The 22,745-nt window shown below is 38.9% G+C and overlaps 1 protein-coding gene across 1 annotated transcript in view; it reads right to left on the bottom strand.

Annotated features, from left to right (window-relative positions):
* The window catches only part of LOC139462413 (zinc metalloproteinase nas-36-like), a 32,483-nt gene extending 10,674 nt beyond the window's left edge, over positions 1-21,809 (bottom strand). Inside the window, exons 1-6 of the mRNA XM_071244116.1 lie at positions 21,678-21,809; positions 8,052-8,126; positions 2,454-2,631; positions 1,521-1,647; positions 903-975; positions 84-287 (exon numbers count right to left, since the gene is read on the bottom strand). Coding sequence (XP_071100217.1) covers positions 84-287; positions 903-975; positions 1,521-1,647; positions 2,454-2,631; positions 8,052-8,126; positions 21,678-21,809 — 789 coding nt within the window. The remainder of the gene's footprint in view (positions 1-83; positions 288-902; positions 976-1,520; positions 1,648-2,453; positions 2,632-8,051; positions 8,127-21,677) is intronic.
* Between the last annotated feature and the right edge of the window lie 936 nt (positions 21,810-22,745).

Here is a 22,745-nt window from a genome sequence, read left to right on the forward strand (position 1 = left end):
AACGTTTAGTTGTATGGAATGTCTGAAACGTCATCTCGTCATTCTCCAGCCGCTGCCTCTCCTCGGCTTGAATGGATTCTTACCGTGGAGCCATAGTGCATGACGGATCCTATGTCATACGGCACATCCAGGTTGTCAAGGTAACGCCACGATTCCTTTAAGAAGTTGAAGTCCTCGCCGACGCGGACGTTCTCGTACTTGACCCTGATGTGGTCGTCACGGTCAGGGCGAGAGTGCTCGTGCCAAAACCCTATGGCGTGTCCCAGTTCGTGCACCACGACCCCCAACTGTTGGCAGAAGACATAATTATATCGGGCGTCTCCATCGTCGATTATCCACTGTATTTCGCCATTACATTTCGATAAAAACCCAAGACCCACTTTTGATTGGATGGCGTCATGTCATTCGAGTCAAAACGAAGTTATGGCAGTTAATCGTCCCGGATATTTATCAAAATAGAAATAGATATAGAGCACCCAGATTATCGAAGGAGAGGCGCGCGATACACTGGGGCATATCTGTCGTTATGGTGATTTGAAATAGGGTTTAACGTCGCGTTCCATTTCTATAGTGTTAGTGTGTATCAGTGTGTGTTAGTGTTAGTGTTAGTGTGTTAGTGTTTGTGTGTTAGTGTATTTTAGTTAGTGCAGAGACCATATCGTTATATGGTCTCTGGTTAGTGTTAGAGTTAGTGTGTGTGTTAGTGTGTGTTAGTGTTAGTGTGTGTGTGTGTGTGTGTGTGTGTGTGTGTGTGTGTGTGTGTGTGTGTGTGTGTGTGTGTGTGCCTTTATTGGTATGACGCGGCCAGGGGATCGTATCACCGACCTTCCGACAAGACGCTATATGCATTAAATTTCATCAAAGAATCATATTGTTTATTTAATAATGAACATTTGACTTACAGAGAAACAGCCTTCTCCCACGGATATTTCCTGTAGTTTAAATGCATTTTCCTTGCCCACATAAGACCAGCATCTAGTAACAAACATCAATGAAGCATTAAAGTATGAGTGAGTCCAATTAATGAGAGGAAGATGGCGTATACATATTTCGAACGTATAATTAACTACAGTACGCCTTCCCCTAACAAAGCTCTTTGTATGAAGGTAGAATACCTCAAAAGGTTTTAGTCATTACAGATGCTGTAATTCCCCTGCTTTAGATTCGTACGCATCTGATGTGTCAAAATATTTCAGACCTACCAGGGATGCCTGGGACATCCAGTCAGGAACAGACAAACCGACTATGGTATGCATCCATTTTTACCAGCTTCAGAGATTCCAGGTCAGAATTGGTAACAAAAATGGCGATCAATTAGTCAGGCTCGGTGACTGGCTGATTGCGTGTCATCGTTCCCGGATATATTAGATCGTTGTCCATGCTTTCAGAAACCAGAATATTGCTGAATGCGTCGTGATACAACATTCACACACTCACATCCACGTTAGTAAACTCGTCACCCTAATTAAAATCAGATGTTTATCTCATGTATTGTAAACATATATTAAGCTGGCACCTACCCTGTGTGTTTCTTGAACAACAGCACGGGCCGGAGAGGGGTGTCTATCGGAACTTCCTGGAACCGGATGCATGTGTGTTCCTCCCAATGTCGCACGCCCTCCAGGATCTGAGCCTTCTCCGTCTTGTCTGCAACACCCACAGCCGTCACTACATCGCCAACCAACACTGGTAACCATATACCCATCGCACACTAAAACTTAAACTAAATCTGAAGACACGCAATCCTTGCTATGTTGTCCCGGCGCTTGATCGTCTCAAAACCATAGCAGAAAACTGTTTTAGTGTGCAATGCATACTTTTCTATCTTGCACATTTCTATCTTTGTGGACACATCTTAGTCGTCTTCCCTGGACGGCCCTCAGACATTAAATATCGAACATTAAATGTCCACGACTTACCATCACGAAATACCATCTGACACACTCCATCCCTTATCTCGCATAACCTTCAACGACATTCAAATTAGAAAGCAATGGAGTGCGTGTTTTCTCACACAGAAGCTTGTGGGTACCCTTCTAGAACATAATGGTGGTGGTTCCGTTATTCAACTGTTCTGCATAGCTAAATAATTCCAACCCGATGATATATCGTTATGACTATATATTAGAATATCGTGGTTTTATCCCGACACGGACTACGGTCTTATACCCGCTTATATCGAACTACGATATACTAGTGCATTAACCGATATACATTTTAAGGGCCCTTAGTCGAAGTTTATCGGTGTGGTTTGCAATCTAATTTCGTAACATGTAAGCACATTGCGTGACTTGCGCATTTAAGACTTGAACTCAACTAGCTCCAAGAGCTCGACCTTGTATACCAAAATACCAATGGTTTGTATTCGCAGTGAATATGAATGTATTCACAACAGGCACTGGCATCGTGGGAAACACATCCACGCATATATGACGTATGTAGCACCTACTCACTAAAGCTTAATTCCTCATCAAATCGATAGGGTATCGGGAGCGTCCACCACTTGTCCTGGTTGGCTGTGATCTTCCGTTTGCGTCTTCGTTTCGAGATGGAGTCGAGGATCTCTCTGGCTTCCTCCATCCTCAGTTTGATGTCGCCTTGAAACAGAACCTCTTTTAACAACACACCCTCCTGGAAATAGAGTAAGTGAGTGAGTATGGTTTTACGCCGCTTTTAGCAATGTTCCAGGAATATCACGGCGGAGGACACCAGAAATGAGCTTCACACATTGTACCCATGTGGGGAGTCGAACAAGGGTCTTCGGCGAGATGAACAAACCCTGGAAATAGAGACGTCGGCCGTTCGCCGGTTGATATCAATCGTACACTACCACAAGCCTTAGGGTAATGGTTAAACAAGGTGAACAAATGCTGCTCCACCCATTATTATGAACTATACACAATAAAGAAGAGTGAGTGAACTGGGCTTAATAACGCTTAGAATAGCAGCTCAAATATGTCATCTCAAATATGAGATTTGTACATTTATTTGTAGTATTTTTTAGTGGCAGCAAATAATTGGAGTGCTAGTAAAACGTTGGTTGCTGTCGGCAGCAACGAGTGGAATTTGGAGTTATCTGCCCTGGTTGTTGATTACATAGGCTTGATCGTTCGAGAAGTTTCGGGATGGGAGAGATTCCAGAAGGCCGGCTGTACCTATATACGATCGACAAGTGGCAGTTCGAGGCATTTTTCGATCTGACCTGCATCTTGGGATGGGATACCTGTCTGGAAACACCGAACTCCTGCCAGCTTATAACTTTTTTTATGAATTCAAGAACGGAGACTTGTTTCAAACATGCGACAGCGACATCATTCTGATCATACGTAGGTGCACTTATACATTATTTCTAGGGCATGTTACTTTTTGCTGCTCTTATTTAACACATTGTATTGTCTTCTTTGATTGTAAACCTAAAATTGTGTGTTTCAATATACGTTATTCCATATTCATTGATATCATGTCGTTCTGATTTCACAATATGTGCGAACATATTTCGGGTTAATCTTAGTGTTTCAATTTGTGTTTATCTCGTAACAGTCAAAAGTGATGCAGTTCGTAGACCATAAACCGTTAAACCCATGAGTACGGATATACAGCTGAGGGTCAAAAGGTCATAATAGGACTCGAGCCGCCGATCAGCGGATCCTGATACAATATGGGACGGATCCGCACAGAGACCATAGATGTGAGAATGTCCTTGATAAAATGATTTATATACATTTATGATGGGATTTTGTTTTGTTGGGCCACTGATGACGGCATGTGATATATCTCTGGTCTTGATGTCAAGAAATCTAAACAATTCTTTCCGCAAGTTATGTTTTTCTAGAACCATCCTGTGAGAACATTTCCGAGACGAGGCTGCACATTCGGTGTGATTTGCCAAAGGGGAAAACGAAACATAACTGCATTGAACGTAAATGACGACATCAGCGGATGAGAGGCGACACCGGAAATTTGAGGACAGTATTTATCTATTATTCCTTGTGATCATGTAAACAAAATTTTATAAAGGCTCCATTAGGCTCTGTAGCTCACCTGAATTGAAGGAAAAATGCCGACGCTGTTTAAAATCGGATCGGAATTTTGTGAGCAACAATTTTAGAGACGTCATTGCTGGGATCATTAATATATTCATACATCCATTCACAGCTTCAGCTCAATCAACCTTTTAGTGTCAGATAAGATGTCGAAAATGTAAAAGTTTAAGACAGACGGACGACCTCATGACTTAACATTTGCCCGGCCCCAGTATATATATATATATATATATATATATATATATATATATATATATATATATATATATATGTGTGTGTGTGTGTGTGTGTGTGTGTGTGTGTGTGTGTGTATGTATGTGTGTGTGTGTATATATATATATATATATATATATATATATATATATATATATATATGACACATTACTTAACAGAGCATTCCGCATTTTTATATATTTCGATAATTCAAAATAGACTCGCATTTTAACAGCTGCAGATATCATGCAACGTCATTCCTTAAAGCTATGATAGTGATGAAAATCAGTAATACAGTAGTGTTATCGTATATTTGATTTAACAGCCCAGTCGTCGTGGGAGGTCTCATGGATTACCTCCCACCTGTGTTTGTCTGCAGGTAGCAAGTGCTACGTCTAAACAACCAATGGAAACGCGGCATGGGAAAAAAAATAAGAGGACTTTAGATTAACTAGATTATATATTAATGGCAAGACAAACAAATCGGTTTAATCGAAAATTAAAGAAGAAAATCAATTTAAACTATTATTATTTATTATGAAAGGTAAGCCCCTTCGTGTTCGTTTCTTTATAAGCTATATACTTGGTATTCTGAAGCTATAGCAGGTAGGTTAAACGGTCTCCTTTAAAATTCCATTTGTGAAGTGAAATTGAGTTTAACCTGGCGTTCAGTTGTATAGCAACGAGGGTTTTAATATTTTGGCCCAACTATTTCTTAGCATAACTGATTAACGCGAGTATGGACGAAAAGCGACAGCGAACACGCTCTACCCACTACACCACGGAGGCGGTCCATTTGTATGGGTTAACGCTCACATACTAGTATGGAGAACTGTCGATGAAGACAGCCAGAAGCTCGGACATGTTTAGAAATCCAGACGTACATACATATATGAATGAATGCATTGCATTCATACACAGCGTACTGGAACACATACAGGCATATATCAGGCTAAATCCCATGTCGTCATTTGAATAATATAACACGATAATTCCTTAAGCAGGATTCGATTTACGCTAATGAAAGAAGATATTTTACATAAATATGACAGGTTTGAGATGTAATCTTTACGTACACTTGATATGTAGGTCTATGTCTCGCGGCCACGCCTAGCACGTGCGGAACAGGTGAAGGGAGCCCGCGCGGCCCGCAGGCAGAAGGTAAGATGGCGGACATACTGGCGGGAGTTTCTGATGGCAGACGATAACAGATCAGCAATTAAAATCGATGTAGCGGCCCCGGGGACAATGGATCAAAATTATGACATCTTGGTTATTGTCCTAAAGTGAGGAATATATCACGATTTTATTTGTTTTAAAGGAAGACAACCATTCTAATGTGTCTGATTTTAGATGTGTCTCTCATAATTGGTAATTGATGCCTTTCTGCAATTGGGTCGAATGTAGTTGAACTCTTGTGAGTGTGTTTGTAGAATATAGTGAAAATGTTAAAAGCTTCTTGGTAATCTGTGGGTAGCACTTAATTCTTAAATCTTAAGATTGACAACATGACAAACATGGATTGTCGATATATGACAGCCTGATAATAGTCTTCTGAGATCAAACATATCACTGATTGTTAATAGCCTTCTCAGTTCAAGAATGTAACGTTCTGATATTAGCCTTCTGTCATCAAGTATATCACATAATGAAAATAGCCTTCTGAGAACAAAGATATCACAAACTGATAATAGCCTTTTAAGATCAAATATATTACAGACTGATAATAGCCTTTTATGATCAAATATATCACATCCTGATAATAGCCTTCTGAGATCAAATATATTACAGACTGATAATAACCTTCTGAGATCAAATATATCACATCCTGATAATAGTCTTCTGAGAACAAAGATATCGCAAACTGATAATAACCTTCTGAGATCAAATATATCACAGACTAATAATAGCCTTCTGAGATATGTAGATCAAATATATCACAGACTGATAATAGCCTTCTGAGATCAAGTATATCACAGACTGATAATAGCCTTTTAAGATCAAATATATCACATCCTGATAAAAGACTTTTAAGATCAAATATATCACATCCTGATAATAGCCTTCTGAGATCAAATATATCACATCCTGATAATAGCCTTCTGAGATCAAGTATATCACAGATTGATAATAACCTTCTGAGAACAGGTATATCACAGACAGATAATAACCTTCTAAGATCAAATATATCACAGACTGATAATAGCCTTATGATATCAAGTGTATCACAGATTGATAATAACTCAAGAGATCAAGTATATCACAGGTTGATAATAACCTCATGAGATCGAGTATATCACATCCTGATGATAGTCTTCTGAGATCCAGTATTTCCCATACTCATTGTTTTCCAAACAATAGCCTACTACTACTACTACCACTACTACTACTACTACTACTACTACTACTACTACTACGACTACTATCGCCTTTATTAGTACAAGGCATAAATACAGGTTGTGGTTGCACCGACCGGTGGGCACAGTTAAAACATATTGGACCAATCTGTGCAGCATTTAACTATGAAATATGTTGACGCACGTGGATTGACCATAAGACATTGTATGTACTCTATCCATCGTCAGTATATATGCACCCAGAAAAAGTAAGGCGCCATCCTTCTTAACTATCCTTAACTTACTTGTGTCGTCAGGAAATATATGCTTATGACATTGGTTTGTTTTTAATAAATGTCCGCGTGAGTGAGTGAATTTGTTTTAACGTATTCCAGTGATAATGCGTGTTAGCTTCATGTAGAGGGAAAGCACGAAGTGATGCAGGTCTCCCACGATCATAGGTTTCTGGAGTGCTCAAGGGACGCAACTCTCCACCGCTAATTGTGGCGCCTTACACGACTTGGCCAGACGTGCCCAAACTTGCTAATAGGCTGGTACCAGAACATTGTATGTTTCTCCAGGTTGGCGCATATGCTTGAAAGTCAAACTAACTATTGCCACGAAACAAATCGGAAACATATCATCCAATAATCTAATTCGCTTTCTCAATATGAGGATGTCACTGTCAGCAAATATAAAATTAATGTAATTCGCCTGAAAACTACTACTTGATAGGATTTAAAATAACATATATAGTATGTGGTGTTTAACCTGTTTTTAGATGTGGATATTAACACAGACAACTATAAAATAAAACATGCATCAAAAGCCTTTAACCTAAATCCAATTACCCATATAAATGAGATAGGGAACAGCCTCTGGCTGACAGTGACATGAGAATAAACCCACAGCATAGATGTTCGCTTCATCTGGGGGCTAATTGAAACGTATTCCCATCATGCTTTGCGCTGACACTTCTATCATCCTGTCAATCACATATTGACCATACCTAGGTTGTGATAACATCCACGTACTTCCGGTTTAATGGCATAGGGCCGCCCAAGGCTAACACACCTATTGGTATGTTGGTAGAACATTTGCTGGGCCACTTGTTTGTTTGTTTGTTTGTTGATGTCACCTGTTTATCAAGTAGCGCATTCTCTCACGTACACGTTGGAAGAAATTGGGTTTCCTATGTGTATAGGAAGGACGGGTAGCGTTGTAGATAAAGCGTTCGGTCGTCGTGTCGAAGACCCGGGTTTTAATCCACACAAGGGCACACTGTGTGAAGAGGGGCGTTCGCCTCCGTGATTAGCGTTATCTCTGTAACAGTTCTACTATCTAATGACATGTTCAAGTAATGCCACTATAATTACAACAATTGTTAACAATATAATACACAATTTTATAATAATGTGTCCGTTTGTCAGATTTGCAAGTTGGGAACATTGCTACTCACAGTCGTGTTGAATATATTCTGGCTTAGAATGCCTGCTCGGAAGGTATTCAAGGTTCGGTTGATTGGTCGACCGGCCTGAAAAACAAAACAAATATAGGAAAATATACTTTAATGGAAAGCCGAGCCAAATGTTCTAATTTTGATATTAATCTTATAAGGTATCAGACATTGGTAAATGTCATCCACGATGTCACACGTAGAGAATTATTATTTTGGTATATGCAGCTTCAGAACGTTGTGCGTCTGTATAAATCTGTGGATGTACCCTTCATCAGCGGATGGTACTCAAGGGGAGTGACAGTCCGTTCACCCATGTACTTGGACACCCGGTGTCCTGGATATCTTGTCTATGTTTTAAATGCGCTGTTGTTTCTCAATATCCACAGATGTGAGGGATCGTGACATTGGCGTCTACTATATGTTTTCTGACGACTGCAATGTACTACCAGAAGTGGGTGTGCCGGCTAGAACATGGTTAAATACAACGGTACGTCCGTCAGTAGTCCGGATCCGCTGAATGTGGATTCAAAATTCGCCTCGATGATGCTCCTTGATCTGTCTGAATCCATACCCATTGGTTACATTAAGCGGCAACCGTCTAGGACTGGTAGTTCTTTGTGATTGTTCTAAAAAGCCTTGACATACTGTTCACCGTGGCGTCAAGTCATCCACGTGATAATATCGAAGTTTATATTTAAATGAAATAAAAGCGTAAAAAACATTCCAAAATCATAAGAAATCCATGCTGAGTCTATTTAACAATTTCGACTATATCATAAAACAATGCGATTACCGAAAAATACTACTGATTTAAGTAAAATGGACTGATGAGGTTGTGAAGTTTTGTCTGTTTTACTTTTTTTGAAGGTTATTATAAAATATTTTGCAGTTCACATTGGTAATATCAAAATAGGTTTTTTGAAATACTTCGGTTAATGCGCATATAACATTTGTGGAATCTGGCTATCTCCTTCACATCACTCTGACATCGAATGAGTAACACTGTAACACAACTGCCAGATATCCGGATGGTTCACATTTGAATACTTGATCTCTTCAAGATAACACAAGTGAGATGGGAACAAATATGTTGAAAATGTGGTCGCATCCTAACAATACACACCTTGTTGACGACAAATGTTTGTCTTTATAAATGAATAAAGTATTTATGAAATGTTGCCTAAGGCAAAACGGGAAAATGACTTGGCAAATGAGCTGTAAAATTGGAGAAATCCAAATCACAAAAAAACAGATATCTTCAAGACAAACAGATATCTGCAAAAAGACATGCATTTTTAACAGGCTACCTCATGACATGATACATAGATCGTATGGTGTCCCCGGATACTCGACTCCGATTATCACGAGTAGTGTTCGATTCTAATATCAATATAAAACGCCAGCGCCACAAAAAAAACATTCCTGATTATCTGTCAAAACATATTCCATTGGGGGCAAAAAGCAAAATAGCAATGAAAATAAATTATTTTATGAATGGATCACCGAAAAGCAGTGACATCAATTGTTCGCCAAAATAGTTAGCATGACCTGCCCTACCGAAGCGATGTCTGTATATCCCGCATTTCTTTTATAATTACCTATTTGTCTTTCATTCTTGGAGGTAACGGTTTGAGAAGTGAACCCTCTTCATCGCCCAGATTAAAACATTTTTTATTCGTATTTAAATACTTTAAGTAGGTCATTGTAAGATACACGTAGAGAAACTATATAAATAGTTGCTGAAGATACCTGGAACATATGTGAGTGAGTGTGTTGGGGTTAACGCCGCTTTTAACATTATTCCAGTCATATCACGGCGTGTCAGCTTAATGCGGGAGGAAAGCCCCAAGTGATGCAGGTCTTAGACGTTTACCACGTCGGTGAAACCCACAAGCACGCGTGCTGACAAAACTAGAAACATAATCGGGGCGAACCGGGATTCGAGGAACATTTGTCCGAAGCACATCACACCTATGCTATATACATGCTCTTAAAGTAAAGCTGTGCTTGTTGGTCAATGCCACAAATAGAATAGCAATATTCCATCTATATGACGGCCACCTGTCAACAATCGAATCTGAATCAGACAATCGTGTGATCGATATTGTGAGCATCGATAACCAAGTCACCGTGCCTAACTATCCGATCCATTTGGTCTCCTTACACGACCAGCACAGGCTGCTGGGGACCTATTCTAATCCGAAATTCTCTCGGGGGTCAAGTAAAGTTATTGTATTGACTGAATTTGTTCTTGATTTGGCTTTGTCCTTGTTTGTTATTTAACGCCGCACTCAGCAATATTCCAGCTATACGATGGCGGTCTGTAAATAATCGAGTCTGGACCAGACAATCCAGTGATTAACACCATGGGCATCGATCCACGCAATTGGGATCAATGACATGCTCTGGATTTGGAATTTAGCCCCATCTTAATGACGCAATGCCTATATGTTACTTCCTCTTGCTTTACAGCATCACATATAATGTCTTCATAAACATCATCAACAAAGCAGCCAGACGTTCTTGAAAGTATAAATCGTTCAAATCCAACATTTCAAAACACATTTTGAATTGAACGATTTCAAATAGTTTTTTGCTTTTACCGAAGGCCATACGCAATAAAACTACATTTCAATGGTGGTGATTGGCATACATGATTGAATATTCTGTAGAATATTGCATGTTGGACATATTTAGACAGATTGCGTGGCGGTTACAGTCTGTGGCCACCATAACATATATTACACACAGTGAGCGTTACATCGCAGTATTAAACGATATATGTACGACGAAAGTAAGGTATTTATAGCACAGAGAGAAAATGATACTCGTTTTCCATCTTAACATAGCTATTTTGCAGATCCACTGTTCTCTATTCCTTCCCACATGTCGTCAGTTACGATAATAATTTTACGAAAACTACATGTAAACTTGCTTATGGCAATAGAAAATGAATACACTCTATTTTTCACACACACTCAAACACACACACGAACACACACTCATGCGACTTATACAGGAATTGGAAGTGGAATCCTAGAAATCGTCACTGATCACACACACACACACACACACACACACACACACACACACACACACACACACACACACACACACACACACACACACACATACGTGAGACTTATACTTGAATTGAAAGTGGGATCCTAGAAATCGTTACTGATGTTGTCCACTTTTGAAAATAAAGATCATTTAATGTTTAAAGTATTGTTGTTATAGTACAAATAAAAATAATTGGATTTGATTCACCCATTAGGCACTTGCTATACATTAACGGACCTCGGGACGTCACAGATGTAGGACTATTTGGCTAGTAACTTGCTAAACCTCGACACAGTACCCTTGGAAAATGGAGAAATACAGATTACACCTGGAACATGCAATACACGAAGAATGCTCGAGACATTCCAACACGACTCAGTGTCTCCCCAAGGCTGTCATTACATGCTATGCTAATGGCAACATCCACCTACTCAATAGAGGATATTTCATAATCGCCGTAAATAATTAAGCCAAGCCTGTTAGTGGGAGAACGGCGAAGGTGCCCATTGAAAATATGGTCTTTGTGCGTGGACTCATTTCCTTACGGCTATCTGTTATTATGCGGACAAAGTGCACCCTGTGATGACACGACGATAATAATTTGTGATGAAGATGGTTTGTGAGATTGTCTTGAGGGTGTTCAATATCAGATGGAGTGAGTCTTGTCAATGAAACGCTGTGTTAGGTAACCCTATACTGGTATACACAATCATCCATTTCTTTACGTAGCCTTATACAATGACAGGACATAAGTGGTCAGTCCCGGGTTGTGCTTCTAATGGACGCTCACTTCCACACGCTGTTGTCTAAAATTTAAGTGAGAGCCACTTTAAAGTATATTCAGAGGTAAACGTAACGCTGATATAAAGATGTATTGATATATGTTGCAGGAAATGTATTATGCTGATGCTGTGGGCCATGTAGCTATAGATGTAGCTACTATAGATGTAGACTACTAGGGTAGCTGATGTCAGTCACATACATACTGCTGTCAAAGAGAAAGTCGTATCGGAACTATTCTTCCAATTAAAACTCCTGTAACTCTGAAATAAAGAACCTTATATTTCTCCCAGCTAGTATAATAAAATAAAACAAAAACTTGGTGACATTTATAATGTATTTAAAGCTTATGGAGCCACATTTCGTTTGAAATGTTTAAATCAAAGGAGAGATTTTTCAACATATTCAAATAGGGAGAATGCAAGAGTGTCTGGAACATAACTGGGGTACAACATTTCGAGACAATAGTTTCACGTTCATGTGTTTTCCTTCCTCAGTTTGCAAATCACTGATATCTGTAACTCCATACAACGGTTACTTCGTGGAATTATCTCTGGAAATCCTCAGGCAAATGTCAAGAAATTGATAATAAAAAATATTATGACTCACTTCAATAGTTCTACTGTTACCACAAGCGATATGTAAATGTATAGGCTTTCTGGCAGTCAGTCACTGTAGAAGTGCTTGTGTCAGGGCCACAGGGCCTCAGGGCTACTGCTTTCTTCAATGGATTGTACACGATGTCTTGAAGGATGATGCCAACGGGTGTTAATAAAACACTGTCACAACATTTTGAGCTATATATCATCTCAACATTATGTCTTTAATGACTGTCAGATTGAAAACAAATCTCCGTTTGGATAATAAATATTGTAGCAAATGTGTATTACATTGATATAGAATTTAACAAAACTTTACCCTAATGATAAAGAATGTTACATAACGAACAGCTCGGGATGAAGAATTATGGTGACCAGATTCATTGAACGAACACTACTAATGATGAAAGTAAGAAAACGAAAACTTCGCGCTGAAGAAACTAAATTATGGTGAAAAGGATGATATCTGAATCACTATCGTCACTGCACTATTTGTAAAATATCATAACAACTGATTGGAATATTTAGTTTTACTTTTAATTAATCCCATTCCCCCCAAAAATATATTCGTTCGATATGCACACGTGAGGGCATCAACCATGACGTAAGCGATGGCGTGGGCGGAGTGTGTGTGGGAAAGCTATTAGCAACTACACCACAAAAGCACAGTGGCGCCACAGATAAGATTTACGGCTACACAAAGATGGAGGGATAATATTTATTCAAATCTAAAGGGCACTTTTAAAAATAGTTTATAAAATATACATTGGGGCAATAAAGATTGTAGCAAATATGTAGTATAATGATGCAGAATTTCACTGAAGTACATGGTGACAAAGAGTGTTACATATGAGTAACAAACTCATCAGGATGAAGAAACTAATGTATGGTTAACACATTCATTGAAGTCTTCGACATGCATTTAGAAGTTGGGAGAACATGGGCACATGGCACCTTTTTCATGGATAGCAACTTCTTCTATTCTTTGTACGATGTTTCAGAGCTACTTCTTGCTCCTTCAGCAGGTGAATGCTTATTCACTCTATGCACTTATTAAGCATTCACCTTATGCACTCATTAAGCATTCACCTTATGCAGTACATGCTCGTACCAAGCATTCATCTTATGCGCTCTATACACTTATTAAACATTCGCCTTATGCACTCATTAAGCATTCACCTTATGCAGTCCATGCTCGTACTAAGCATTCATCTTGTACACTCAATGTACTTATTAAGCATTCACCTTATGCACTCTATGCACTTATTAAGTATTCACATTATGCACTCGATGCACTTATTAAGCATTCACCTAATGCACTCTATACACTTATTAAGCATTCACCTTATGCACTCTATGCACTTATTAGGCATTCACCTTATGCACTCTATGCACTTATTAAGTATTCACATTATGCACTCGATGCACTTATTAAGCATTCACCTTATGCACTCAATGCACTTATTAAGCATTCACCTTATGCATTCTATGCAGTTACTAAGCATTCACCTTATGCACTCTATGCACATATTAAGCATCCATATTATGCACTCTATGCACTTACTAAGCATTCACCTTATGCACTCTAAGCACTTACTAAGCATTCACCTTATGCACTCTAAGCACTTAATAAGCATTCACCTTATGCACTCTAAGCACTTACTAAGCATTCACCTTATGCACTTACAAAGCATTCAGCTAAAGAAGGAGCAAGAAGTAGCTGTGAAACGTCGTACAAAGAAAATCCATCAAAAAGAGTCATGTAAACAAATCCATAGAACGAAAACTACGTTATGATGATAAAGAATGTAAGAAAGCTAAATCTTCGCGCTGGAGAAACTAAATCATAGTGCAATTGATCATATCTATATGACTAACGTTAATGCACTCTTTGGAAAATGACATTACAACCCTTGAACTATATAGCTATACTATCATTTAATCACAATATAAATCGTGGGACATGCACACGTGACGGCTACAAACATTGCGTATGAGAAGGCGTGTGTGTGTGGGAAAGTTATTGGCAACTATATCTTGAGATCACAATGGCGCCACAGATACTATTTACGAATGTATAAAGATGGAGGGATAATATGTATTCAAATCTAAGGGATACTCATAAAAGTGGTTGAAGATTATTTTCTGATTAAAACGTGCATATTATTTACAAACAAATAAATCATTTCATGAGGTTTTCCGTGCCCAGCAGCTAATGATAATGTTTATTGAACTGTATATTCATATAAAGAGATGAATAGAGTGAATAGGACCGACAAAACCATTTCCAGAATCTGAAGAAATCGCTACTAAAAGCAGAGTCCATTGTACGATTCCGACTATATCATAAGCTTGTGTTGATGAAACAGTATCAAATAGAGATGATACCAGGTGTTCACGAAAAAGTGCGCACATCTTGCCCGACCGATGGCATAAACACATGCAAAGGCAAGTCAAGTGTTCACATGGAAACACACATCCAAGGGCATATACTCTAATACTGACGTTACGATTGTCAAAATGTTGCAATGTTACATTCTCATTCACACATATATATTATGCAAATAAGCAAGCATAACTGATACTTACAAAAGCAAATTATTGAATTACACAAGCACCCCAACATGTGTTTGCAAAATCACACACATATGATTTTGTTGTTGTATGTCATAATAACTTTATAATTTGGTGTAGGGATGAGTAGTGTTGACAATATTGAAACCTGTGTCGATAAGCAACCAGGTCAACATGATACCCACCTTAGTCTCTGACGTCATATCACATTACGTTAATAAAGCGAAAGAGTTCGTACAAATTGTTAATTATTCGATTGTCTTGGGCTAATACATATATTTACTGAACAAATCGGAAATGATTGAACGTATCGTTGGCAGTTGGATCAAAACGAAAACCTTTCTATAAGTTCTCTGTTCAAGAAACCGCCTGGTCTAGTGGTAGAGCGTCCGCCTGGAGAGCGGAAGGTCCGGGGTTCGATGCCCGCCCGCGTCATACCAAAAATATGGTTGTTGTTCTTACCCTGTCTGGCGCTCGGCATTAAGAGGCTAAAAGAAGGACTGGTCAGCTCGGGGTCAGTATCCTGTGTCTTAGTGCGGCATGGTATCTCTATAAACTATCTCTATCTCTAGCACTATAAATCGGCATCAGTCCGGACTAGTACAAGCAGCCCCACACACGCGCGTGCATGCAATAATCTTTGACGCGACGTTAAACCCAATGTCACCACACCTTATGTTATCACCCATAGTCCCTTTTTTCAGTGAACATTTAGAAAAAAGTGGAATGCAACATCTTATGTGGAAATATCAGCTGTTTCCCTATTATTAGATCAACGTTACATCATATCGTTTGCGACGTCATATACAGTGGATGACGTCATCTTCAATTATTTGTGACAGCGCTTTTATGACGCCATGTTACGACGATTGTCTTCGAAAACAACGAAAACAATGCAAAAGATGGAACACACTAGCCAATCACTATGAAGCAAAAATGCTCGGTGAGAATTACTGAATATACTTTCAACTCTATCAAAGCTCCAATACATAATACATCAACAATACATCAATCCCAACAGCTACATTGTGTTAAACTGCGTTTACGGTTGGAATGGAACAGGCAAAAGGACATGGTGGCAACTCTTTTAATTTTGACTTTTTTATATGTTCTCTTTTAAATTTGACTATTTAAGGTCCACGTTGTCTTTGGTACAAAACAAACTTCGCTGCAATGAGCCTATATATGCATGTAAAATAAATAATTAAATAACAACAACACAAATTTAAAATAAGCAAGCTGTTTGAATCAATTAAGATTAGTTATATGTGACGTTTCATTTTATACTTTTAAAATGTATAATATACAATTATATTTCATGAAAACGTTTTCATTCAGCTATGCAAGGCTGTTTTACGTTTCCAAACTTGGGACAGCATGAAGACGTTGAAGCATGTCATTGTACTCCTATTCCGTGGATCGATGCTCATGATATTCATCACTGGAATGCCTGGTCCAGGCTCAATTATTTACAGACCGCCGCAATACAGCTGTAATATTGTTGAGTGAGGCGTTAAACAACAAACCAACCGACAGAAGCCAATGCCTGCACCCAGACGTGATATGGCCAGGGTAGTGATACATACAACAAAATCACTCCCTATTGTAAGATATATTTTGTCTTGTACTATCAAACATTATGACCGAGTCCTGACACGCTCCACATTGAACTAGGTTCCCTCGATCTGTCTTAGGTAGGCAGATTGTGACATGAGAGCGTCAGGTTGAGTGTGTGCATTTTGACATTAGGCGTTTCCGGATATTGCGACTACAAGCCTAGAGTTGTAGAGGACATGAAGGACATTGAAGTCAATGTCCTCCGGCAGTCCCAACACGTGCTATGTAACATGACATTGCTGAAACATTTCCTCCTTGATGGAATTTACATCTCGCAGATAAGTGAGAGAGTTCACTCGTTTGACAGCACATCCTTTTCGGCGACATGTTTTTCGCAGTTGCAGTTGAAATGAAAAGAATAAAATTATTGTTTGTGCTATTTACATGTGAAAATGTAAATAATTGTTAAATGTCATGACTATGCGAGTTTTATCAGGCATAATGTATGCTATTTTGTCCTTCTCTCAAAGGACGTTTCCTTTTGTATTTCTGTAGAATTATATACAGTATTGTTGATTAAGTAAGTCTTAAAACCATTCTCAGATATATTCTAATTTACTGCAACCTTCATACAAATAACATTTGCAATAAGTGGTGAGAGAAATTATCGCACACGTCAGCACCAGGCTAAATACTTATCCTGGATCACAGGAGGCCCATAGGTGCAACGTGTGTCCTTCTGGTCGTGCCAGGAGCTCATTTTCCTAGGTTCGAATCCTCGATTCCATCCAACTATGGCCCTGGTCTATCTGTACCCTATCTGTCTCCTGAGATTCACCAAAGTTATAATCTTCTACAATCTGCGCACTTTGGAATATCTATCATTAAGCTGTGATTAATACAAGCTAGAGTTCAACGTTCAAAGTTCAACTAACTGAATCACCTATTATTTCCAAATCAGAAAGTTTCAACAAGAAGCCTTATAAAACCTTAAAAATATGGAGTTTTCTCCTCACAGCCAGATCATTCAAGAAGAAGTGAAACTCAGATGTCATTTAATTCTGCACAAACTGACATACGAAGGAAGGGATTCCTATTAATGCCAAAGTTTATTTACCTATTTTAAATATATTGCTGCGTATTTAACTGGAGCAAAATGCACCATTTTGTGTTTATTGATATCAATAATATGTTGTTCTTTGATGTCGAGAGAGACAGCTTAGTGGGGATTACCGTAAAAAGATAAAATGATGGGATTTTCTGTGTTCTGAAACCGATTGTCTTCACACCAGCAAGCAAATTGAATTTTACACGACGCTGGCCTGAATGTTTTATCCGACTTTCTGAGAAGTCATAAAACGCCATTGGTAAAAATGAGATAAACATAGGTTGAGACCCAATTCCAATGAGTGCAATACAGTAGTCATGATGTCATACTTCCAATTCTTTGTTTTGCTGATACCTTAAAACCCGCATGCGATTGCAAACTGCATGATATTAAGTCATTAACTTATGCTTAGTGAGCGGGACTTGTTTTTGTGAAAACCAAAGAACTATCGGGGTGTTAAATGATTCAGTTGGGAGGATCATGGATTTTCACGAATCCACTTGTTGGGGAACAAAAAAAACTGTATTAACTGAATAAACAGATACTAGTACCTGGATAAGTGCGGGATATAAATGTGTAATATAATAATATCAATAATAAACAAAAGCTACGAAAGCATAACAACCATATAGCGACAGCAACGAGGACGTGTCTGTTCCGACTTTTCGATCATATATGTCTATGCGCTCAAAGACCAGATAAGGTTGGCAGCAACAATTTTTTCTTGTTATCTATTCAGTCTTCTTTCGTGTATTTTGAGTAGGTTTGGTAGTATTTATTGTCACCAACGATCCCCGAGTACTGCTGGAGTTAAAAGACTTCTTTGTTCCCTGCTTTACAATTTCCTTTAACACTGGACCACCTCTGAGGTCATAATGTGTCGAGCGTCTGCACGAAGAGTGGACGGTCGATGGTTTGATCACTGGCCGCGTTATATCAACAGGGTTCAAAAGATGGTACTTGTTGTTTCTATGCCTGTCATTAAGATGATAAGACAAGGACCGGTCGGCTAAGAGTCAGTCTACTGTGTCTAGGTGGGTTATGCATGTTAAACTGTGGCACGGTATCTCAGAAGGGCTGTCACCTAACATACGTCCTGACACGAACACACACAGACACAGACACAGACAGACACAGACACAGACACACAGACACACAGACACACACACACACACACACACACCATTTTCAATGGAGACTTGATATGTTTTCAGAACAGCTGAAAAACAACAGAAATTGGATGTAATAAAAACTGTGAGTCGACATATTGTTTTTTTAAAAAACAACATCTTGCTACAAAGTACATTTTGTGTCTGACAATTTCTGTTTTTCAACTGTCTGAAGCATTATATTTCTTTCGAGCTATTTCTGGAGCAATTTTTTGTTCCGATCTTGGATGCGCCAAAATATACTTCCATACGCAGGGATCCGAATAACAATTATGCCTGTGATCATTGTTATTTGCGAATGAAACTTTCCGAAAGGAAATAAAATTGGTACATGAAACTTGATAATGTCATTATTAAATAAAATTGGTACATGAAACTTGATAATGTCATTATCAAATAAAACTGGTATATGAAACTTGATATATCATTATTAAATATAATTGGTATATGAAACTTGATAATGTCATTTTAAATAAAATTGGTATATGAAACTTGATAATGTTATGATTAACGTACAATACAATTATTCAATAAAGTGATCTCCAGCTACTCTAAAATCTACGATCAACTGCAACGAGCATGTAAGTCAGTGACGGGACCTCCTCATGTTCAGCTTCATGCAGTCAATGTCACCGATTTGGTTTCCCCCGATGCATGCTTTCACATAATAACAGCTTCAATTATATAAATCAAATACAACCGAACAAAAACAATTGCTGCATTACAATCTTAACGCAGGATGTACAAATTATTTTCGTCTTCATCACTTACAAATAATTCTTGTTGAAAGAATCAGCCTATTTCAGCTTCTTGTTAATTTCGAGTGTACATATTTATGAGCCCCTAAAACACACAAACCCTCTTCACCCGCAACACGCCAAATCATTCACTAATATTGAACTGTCCTTGGATCGATTATGTCAACTAGAAGACAGTGATAGCATCGATTTTGCAACCTAACATGGCCTGACTAAAGACAGATTTCCGACTGAAAGATTTAATTGAACTCGGACTTGTGTGAGTGGCGGTGGTACCACGAACACCCGGTGTCATCAGTGAGTTTCACCGATCCACGTTACTGTCACCATCATTTTGCCTTTTACACCCAATGGAATTTGTTTCGGCAGATAATCGAGACTGGTTATTTTCTGGCATTCACATTTTATATATATGATGAATGAACAATTACATTGAACTTTGCTTCACTCAAAGCAGGTGAAGCGTAATTGCATGATAGGATCAATAGGCAAACCTTTGCCCATGGACTTCAAGGTAATTTTAAGCAGTTATTGTATGACCCAATGATAATATTAATCAAATGTCAAACATTTAAATGTTTAAGTTAACGAACACAATGAAGGATGTTTTGTCCAATACTTACTGTATAGCGTTTATCGGCGTTTTTGACATACAATGTCTAATGTCAAGAAGCCCGAGACTAGTCATATACACATACTACTCCTGCCAGCATAGAGATGACTGGCTTTTGTTCTGGAATATCTGGTTTGGTACAAGAAAGAGTGCAAATGCCCCCAGTGTTCGTTCACTATATAGCTCTTTGCTGGAGGTAGTATTTCTGCATATATTCACCCAAAATAGACAGTTAAAGAGAGAAGCAACATACACAGAAATTGATATTAACAAACAGCATTGTCGGTGGATGCGTTAATGGAGCAACAACGAATAGTTCAAAGAACATAATTACATAAACTGCGGGCCAAAGAAAATTTACATCCATCTTTGTTGGTGGCTAAATTGAAACAATGGTTATTCGGTGGTGATGTGTTTGATACGGGTATCATAGTTAGGTTTCGGCGACTGTTTTCAGCCTAATAACCTTTTGATAACGTTTGTAATTGTTGGTCAAATACAATTTACAAGTGTATACTTTTTTTGTCCGGCAGTTTACTTTGTCTGGTGATATTTAGGATTTCTAAGGACACAATCATTGAATTGAATCCTTGACATATGGAGCGCATTGGAACTAATGTCTAAGCGTTAATTACTCCTCCGTAGTATTCAACTGAACAAGAAACAGATCAAGATAGCTGATTAATAATTTCAGTACCGGCTCGTGGTAAAACAGCAATGATCAACAACCTCTTCTAAATAAATGACGTACCAAGTAGTATCACCTTGCACATCTCTCTAATTATTCCGTTAACTACAAACATGAATTAATTACGCCCATGACAATTGTGCTGACTTTACAACATACATATTTAGGGGTTTAGGTTCTTATAAATAATAAATGTTTTCAATCTTAAAGGGGGTAATTTTAAAAAAAAGGTTTGAAAAAGGTTCCCGTTGTATCGTTACAACTTACATGTAAACCTGGTTGTCGTCGTGTATATTGTATTTTTCCCTTTTTGTAAAAGAATCCACGCTCTGCTACACGAAGGGCGGTGACCAAACACTATTGAAACGATCTTCCTTACTTATTGTATTGTTTGTTTTTATATCATGTCGAAGCTTTACAAATCCTGTTCACATGCCAAACCGAAAGAGTTATGTATGAACTTTTGTTTATAAAGTAAAACCATTTAATATATGTATTCCAATCCGACAATAAATCACAACGCACCACCCGAATCACGCCAGTGAATAGCGATAATTCAATTGTCAAGCGTAGTCGCTTTTAATCATAGAAAAACAAGAAACTTGACGAAGGTTGATCCTCATAAATATCAGTTATACAAATGCTGTTGTCCGTCAACGTCCTTACAAGAACTGTAAAAACAGTATGCGAAAAAGCGATCTCCGAAAGTTGAGTTACCTGTGTTCGTGTCTCCTTTGCACTCCATCCAAACATGAAATCAGGCAGCGCTGCTTGTGCCCGTGTCATCATCACCAACGCTACCAACATCACCCACATCCACGACGACCATGTACATCCCTGAAGATTCATGTCTGTGTCTCTCAAGAACCGCTTCTACAAACCAACTTGTCGTATAATGACTTTCACCAGTTTTATGCTTCTATTAAACCAAAGACACTCGGCAGCCCTCGGGCACAGTCGGCATATTTCGTGTGCGCATCTCTGTTCGATCAGAGAAGTCATCTCTGCCTCGGGACAAACTTTTCCCGTCAGTGACTCAGGAGGTAACCTAAAGTACATCAGTGGGAGCAGTCTACAGGTGGCTTCATGTCATATATCCAAAAGGGAGACAACTGTTACAGAAAGGTATCGTGGGTCTATCCGTGTATGTAAATGGGTATGTTCACGAGCCTCGGGTTGGGTGACTGGCAATCTGGGTGGGGAAAGAATGCCAGGGTTTGGGACGCCATTTCCGGGAAACATGCCTTCTCTTTGCAGTCTACTGACTGTGGCGACTTCTTGACAGTCTGTTGCAGCAGCTGAAAAACTTTATTCCTAGGTGCACTTTTTGCACGTGCAAGATATGAGCCTGCTGCCTTTGTCACGTGACTGTGTCAATGTAAACGTTCCCTCAAACAGGTTCCATATATCACCTATGTAATATGCACTTTATGTTCACACGGATGAGGGGCGGCCGGGTAGCCTAGTGGTTGAAGCGTTCGCTCGTCACGCCGAAGACCCGGGTTCGATTCCCGACATGGGTACAATGTGTGAAGCCCATTTCTGGTGTCCCCCGCCGTGATATTGCTGGAATATTGCTTAAAGCGGCGTAAAACCATACTCACTCACCCATCCACACGGATGAGGTACCATATGGAGGTACAAGAGAAAGTGTAGTCGATTCAAGGCCCTTCTAAACTCCCCACATCACTGGCCGGGGTTTTGATTCCCCACGTGTGTACAGTGTATGACGTCTTTTTCCAGTTTCCTTCCGCCGTCATATTGTTGGAATATTATGACATGCGG

This window comes from Haliotis cracherodii, unplaced genomic scaffold (genome assembly GCF_022045235.1).
Source record: "Haliotis cracherodii isolate W230 unplaced genomic scaffold, xgHalCrac1.p SCAF_1, whole genome shotgun sequence".
NCBI classification, from domain to species: domain Eukaryota; kingdom Metazoa; phylum Mollusca; class Gastropoda; order Lepetellida; family Haliotidae; genus Haliotis; species Haliotis cracherodii.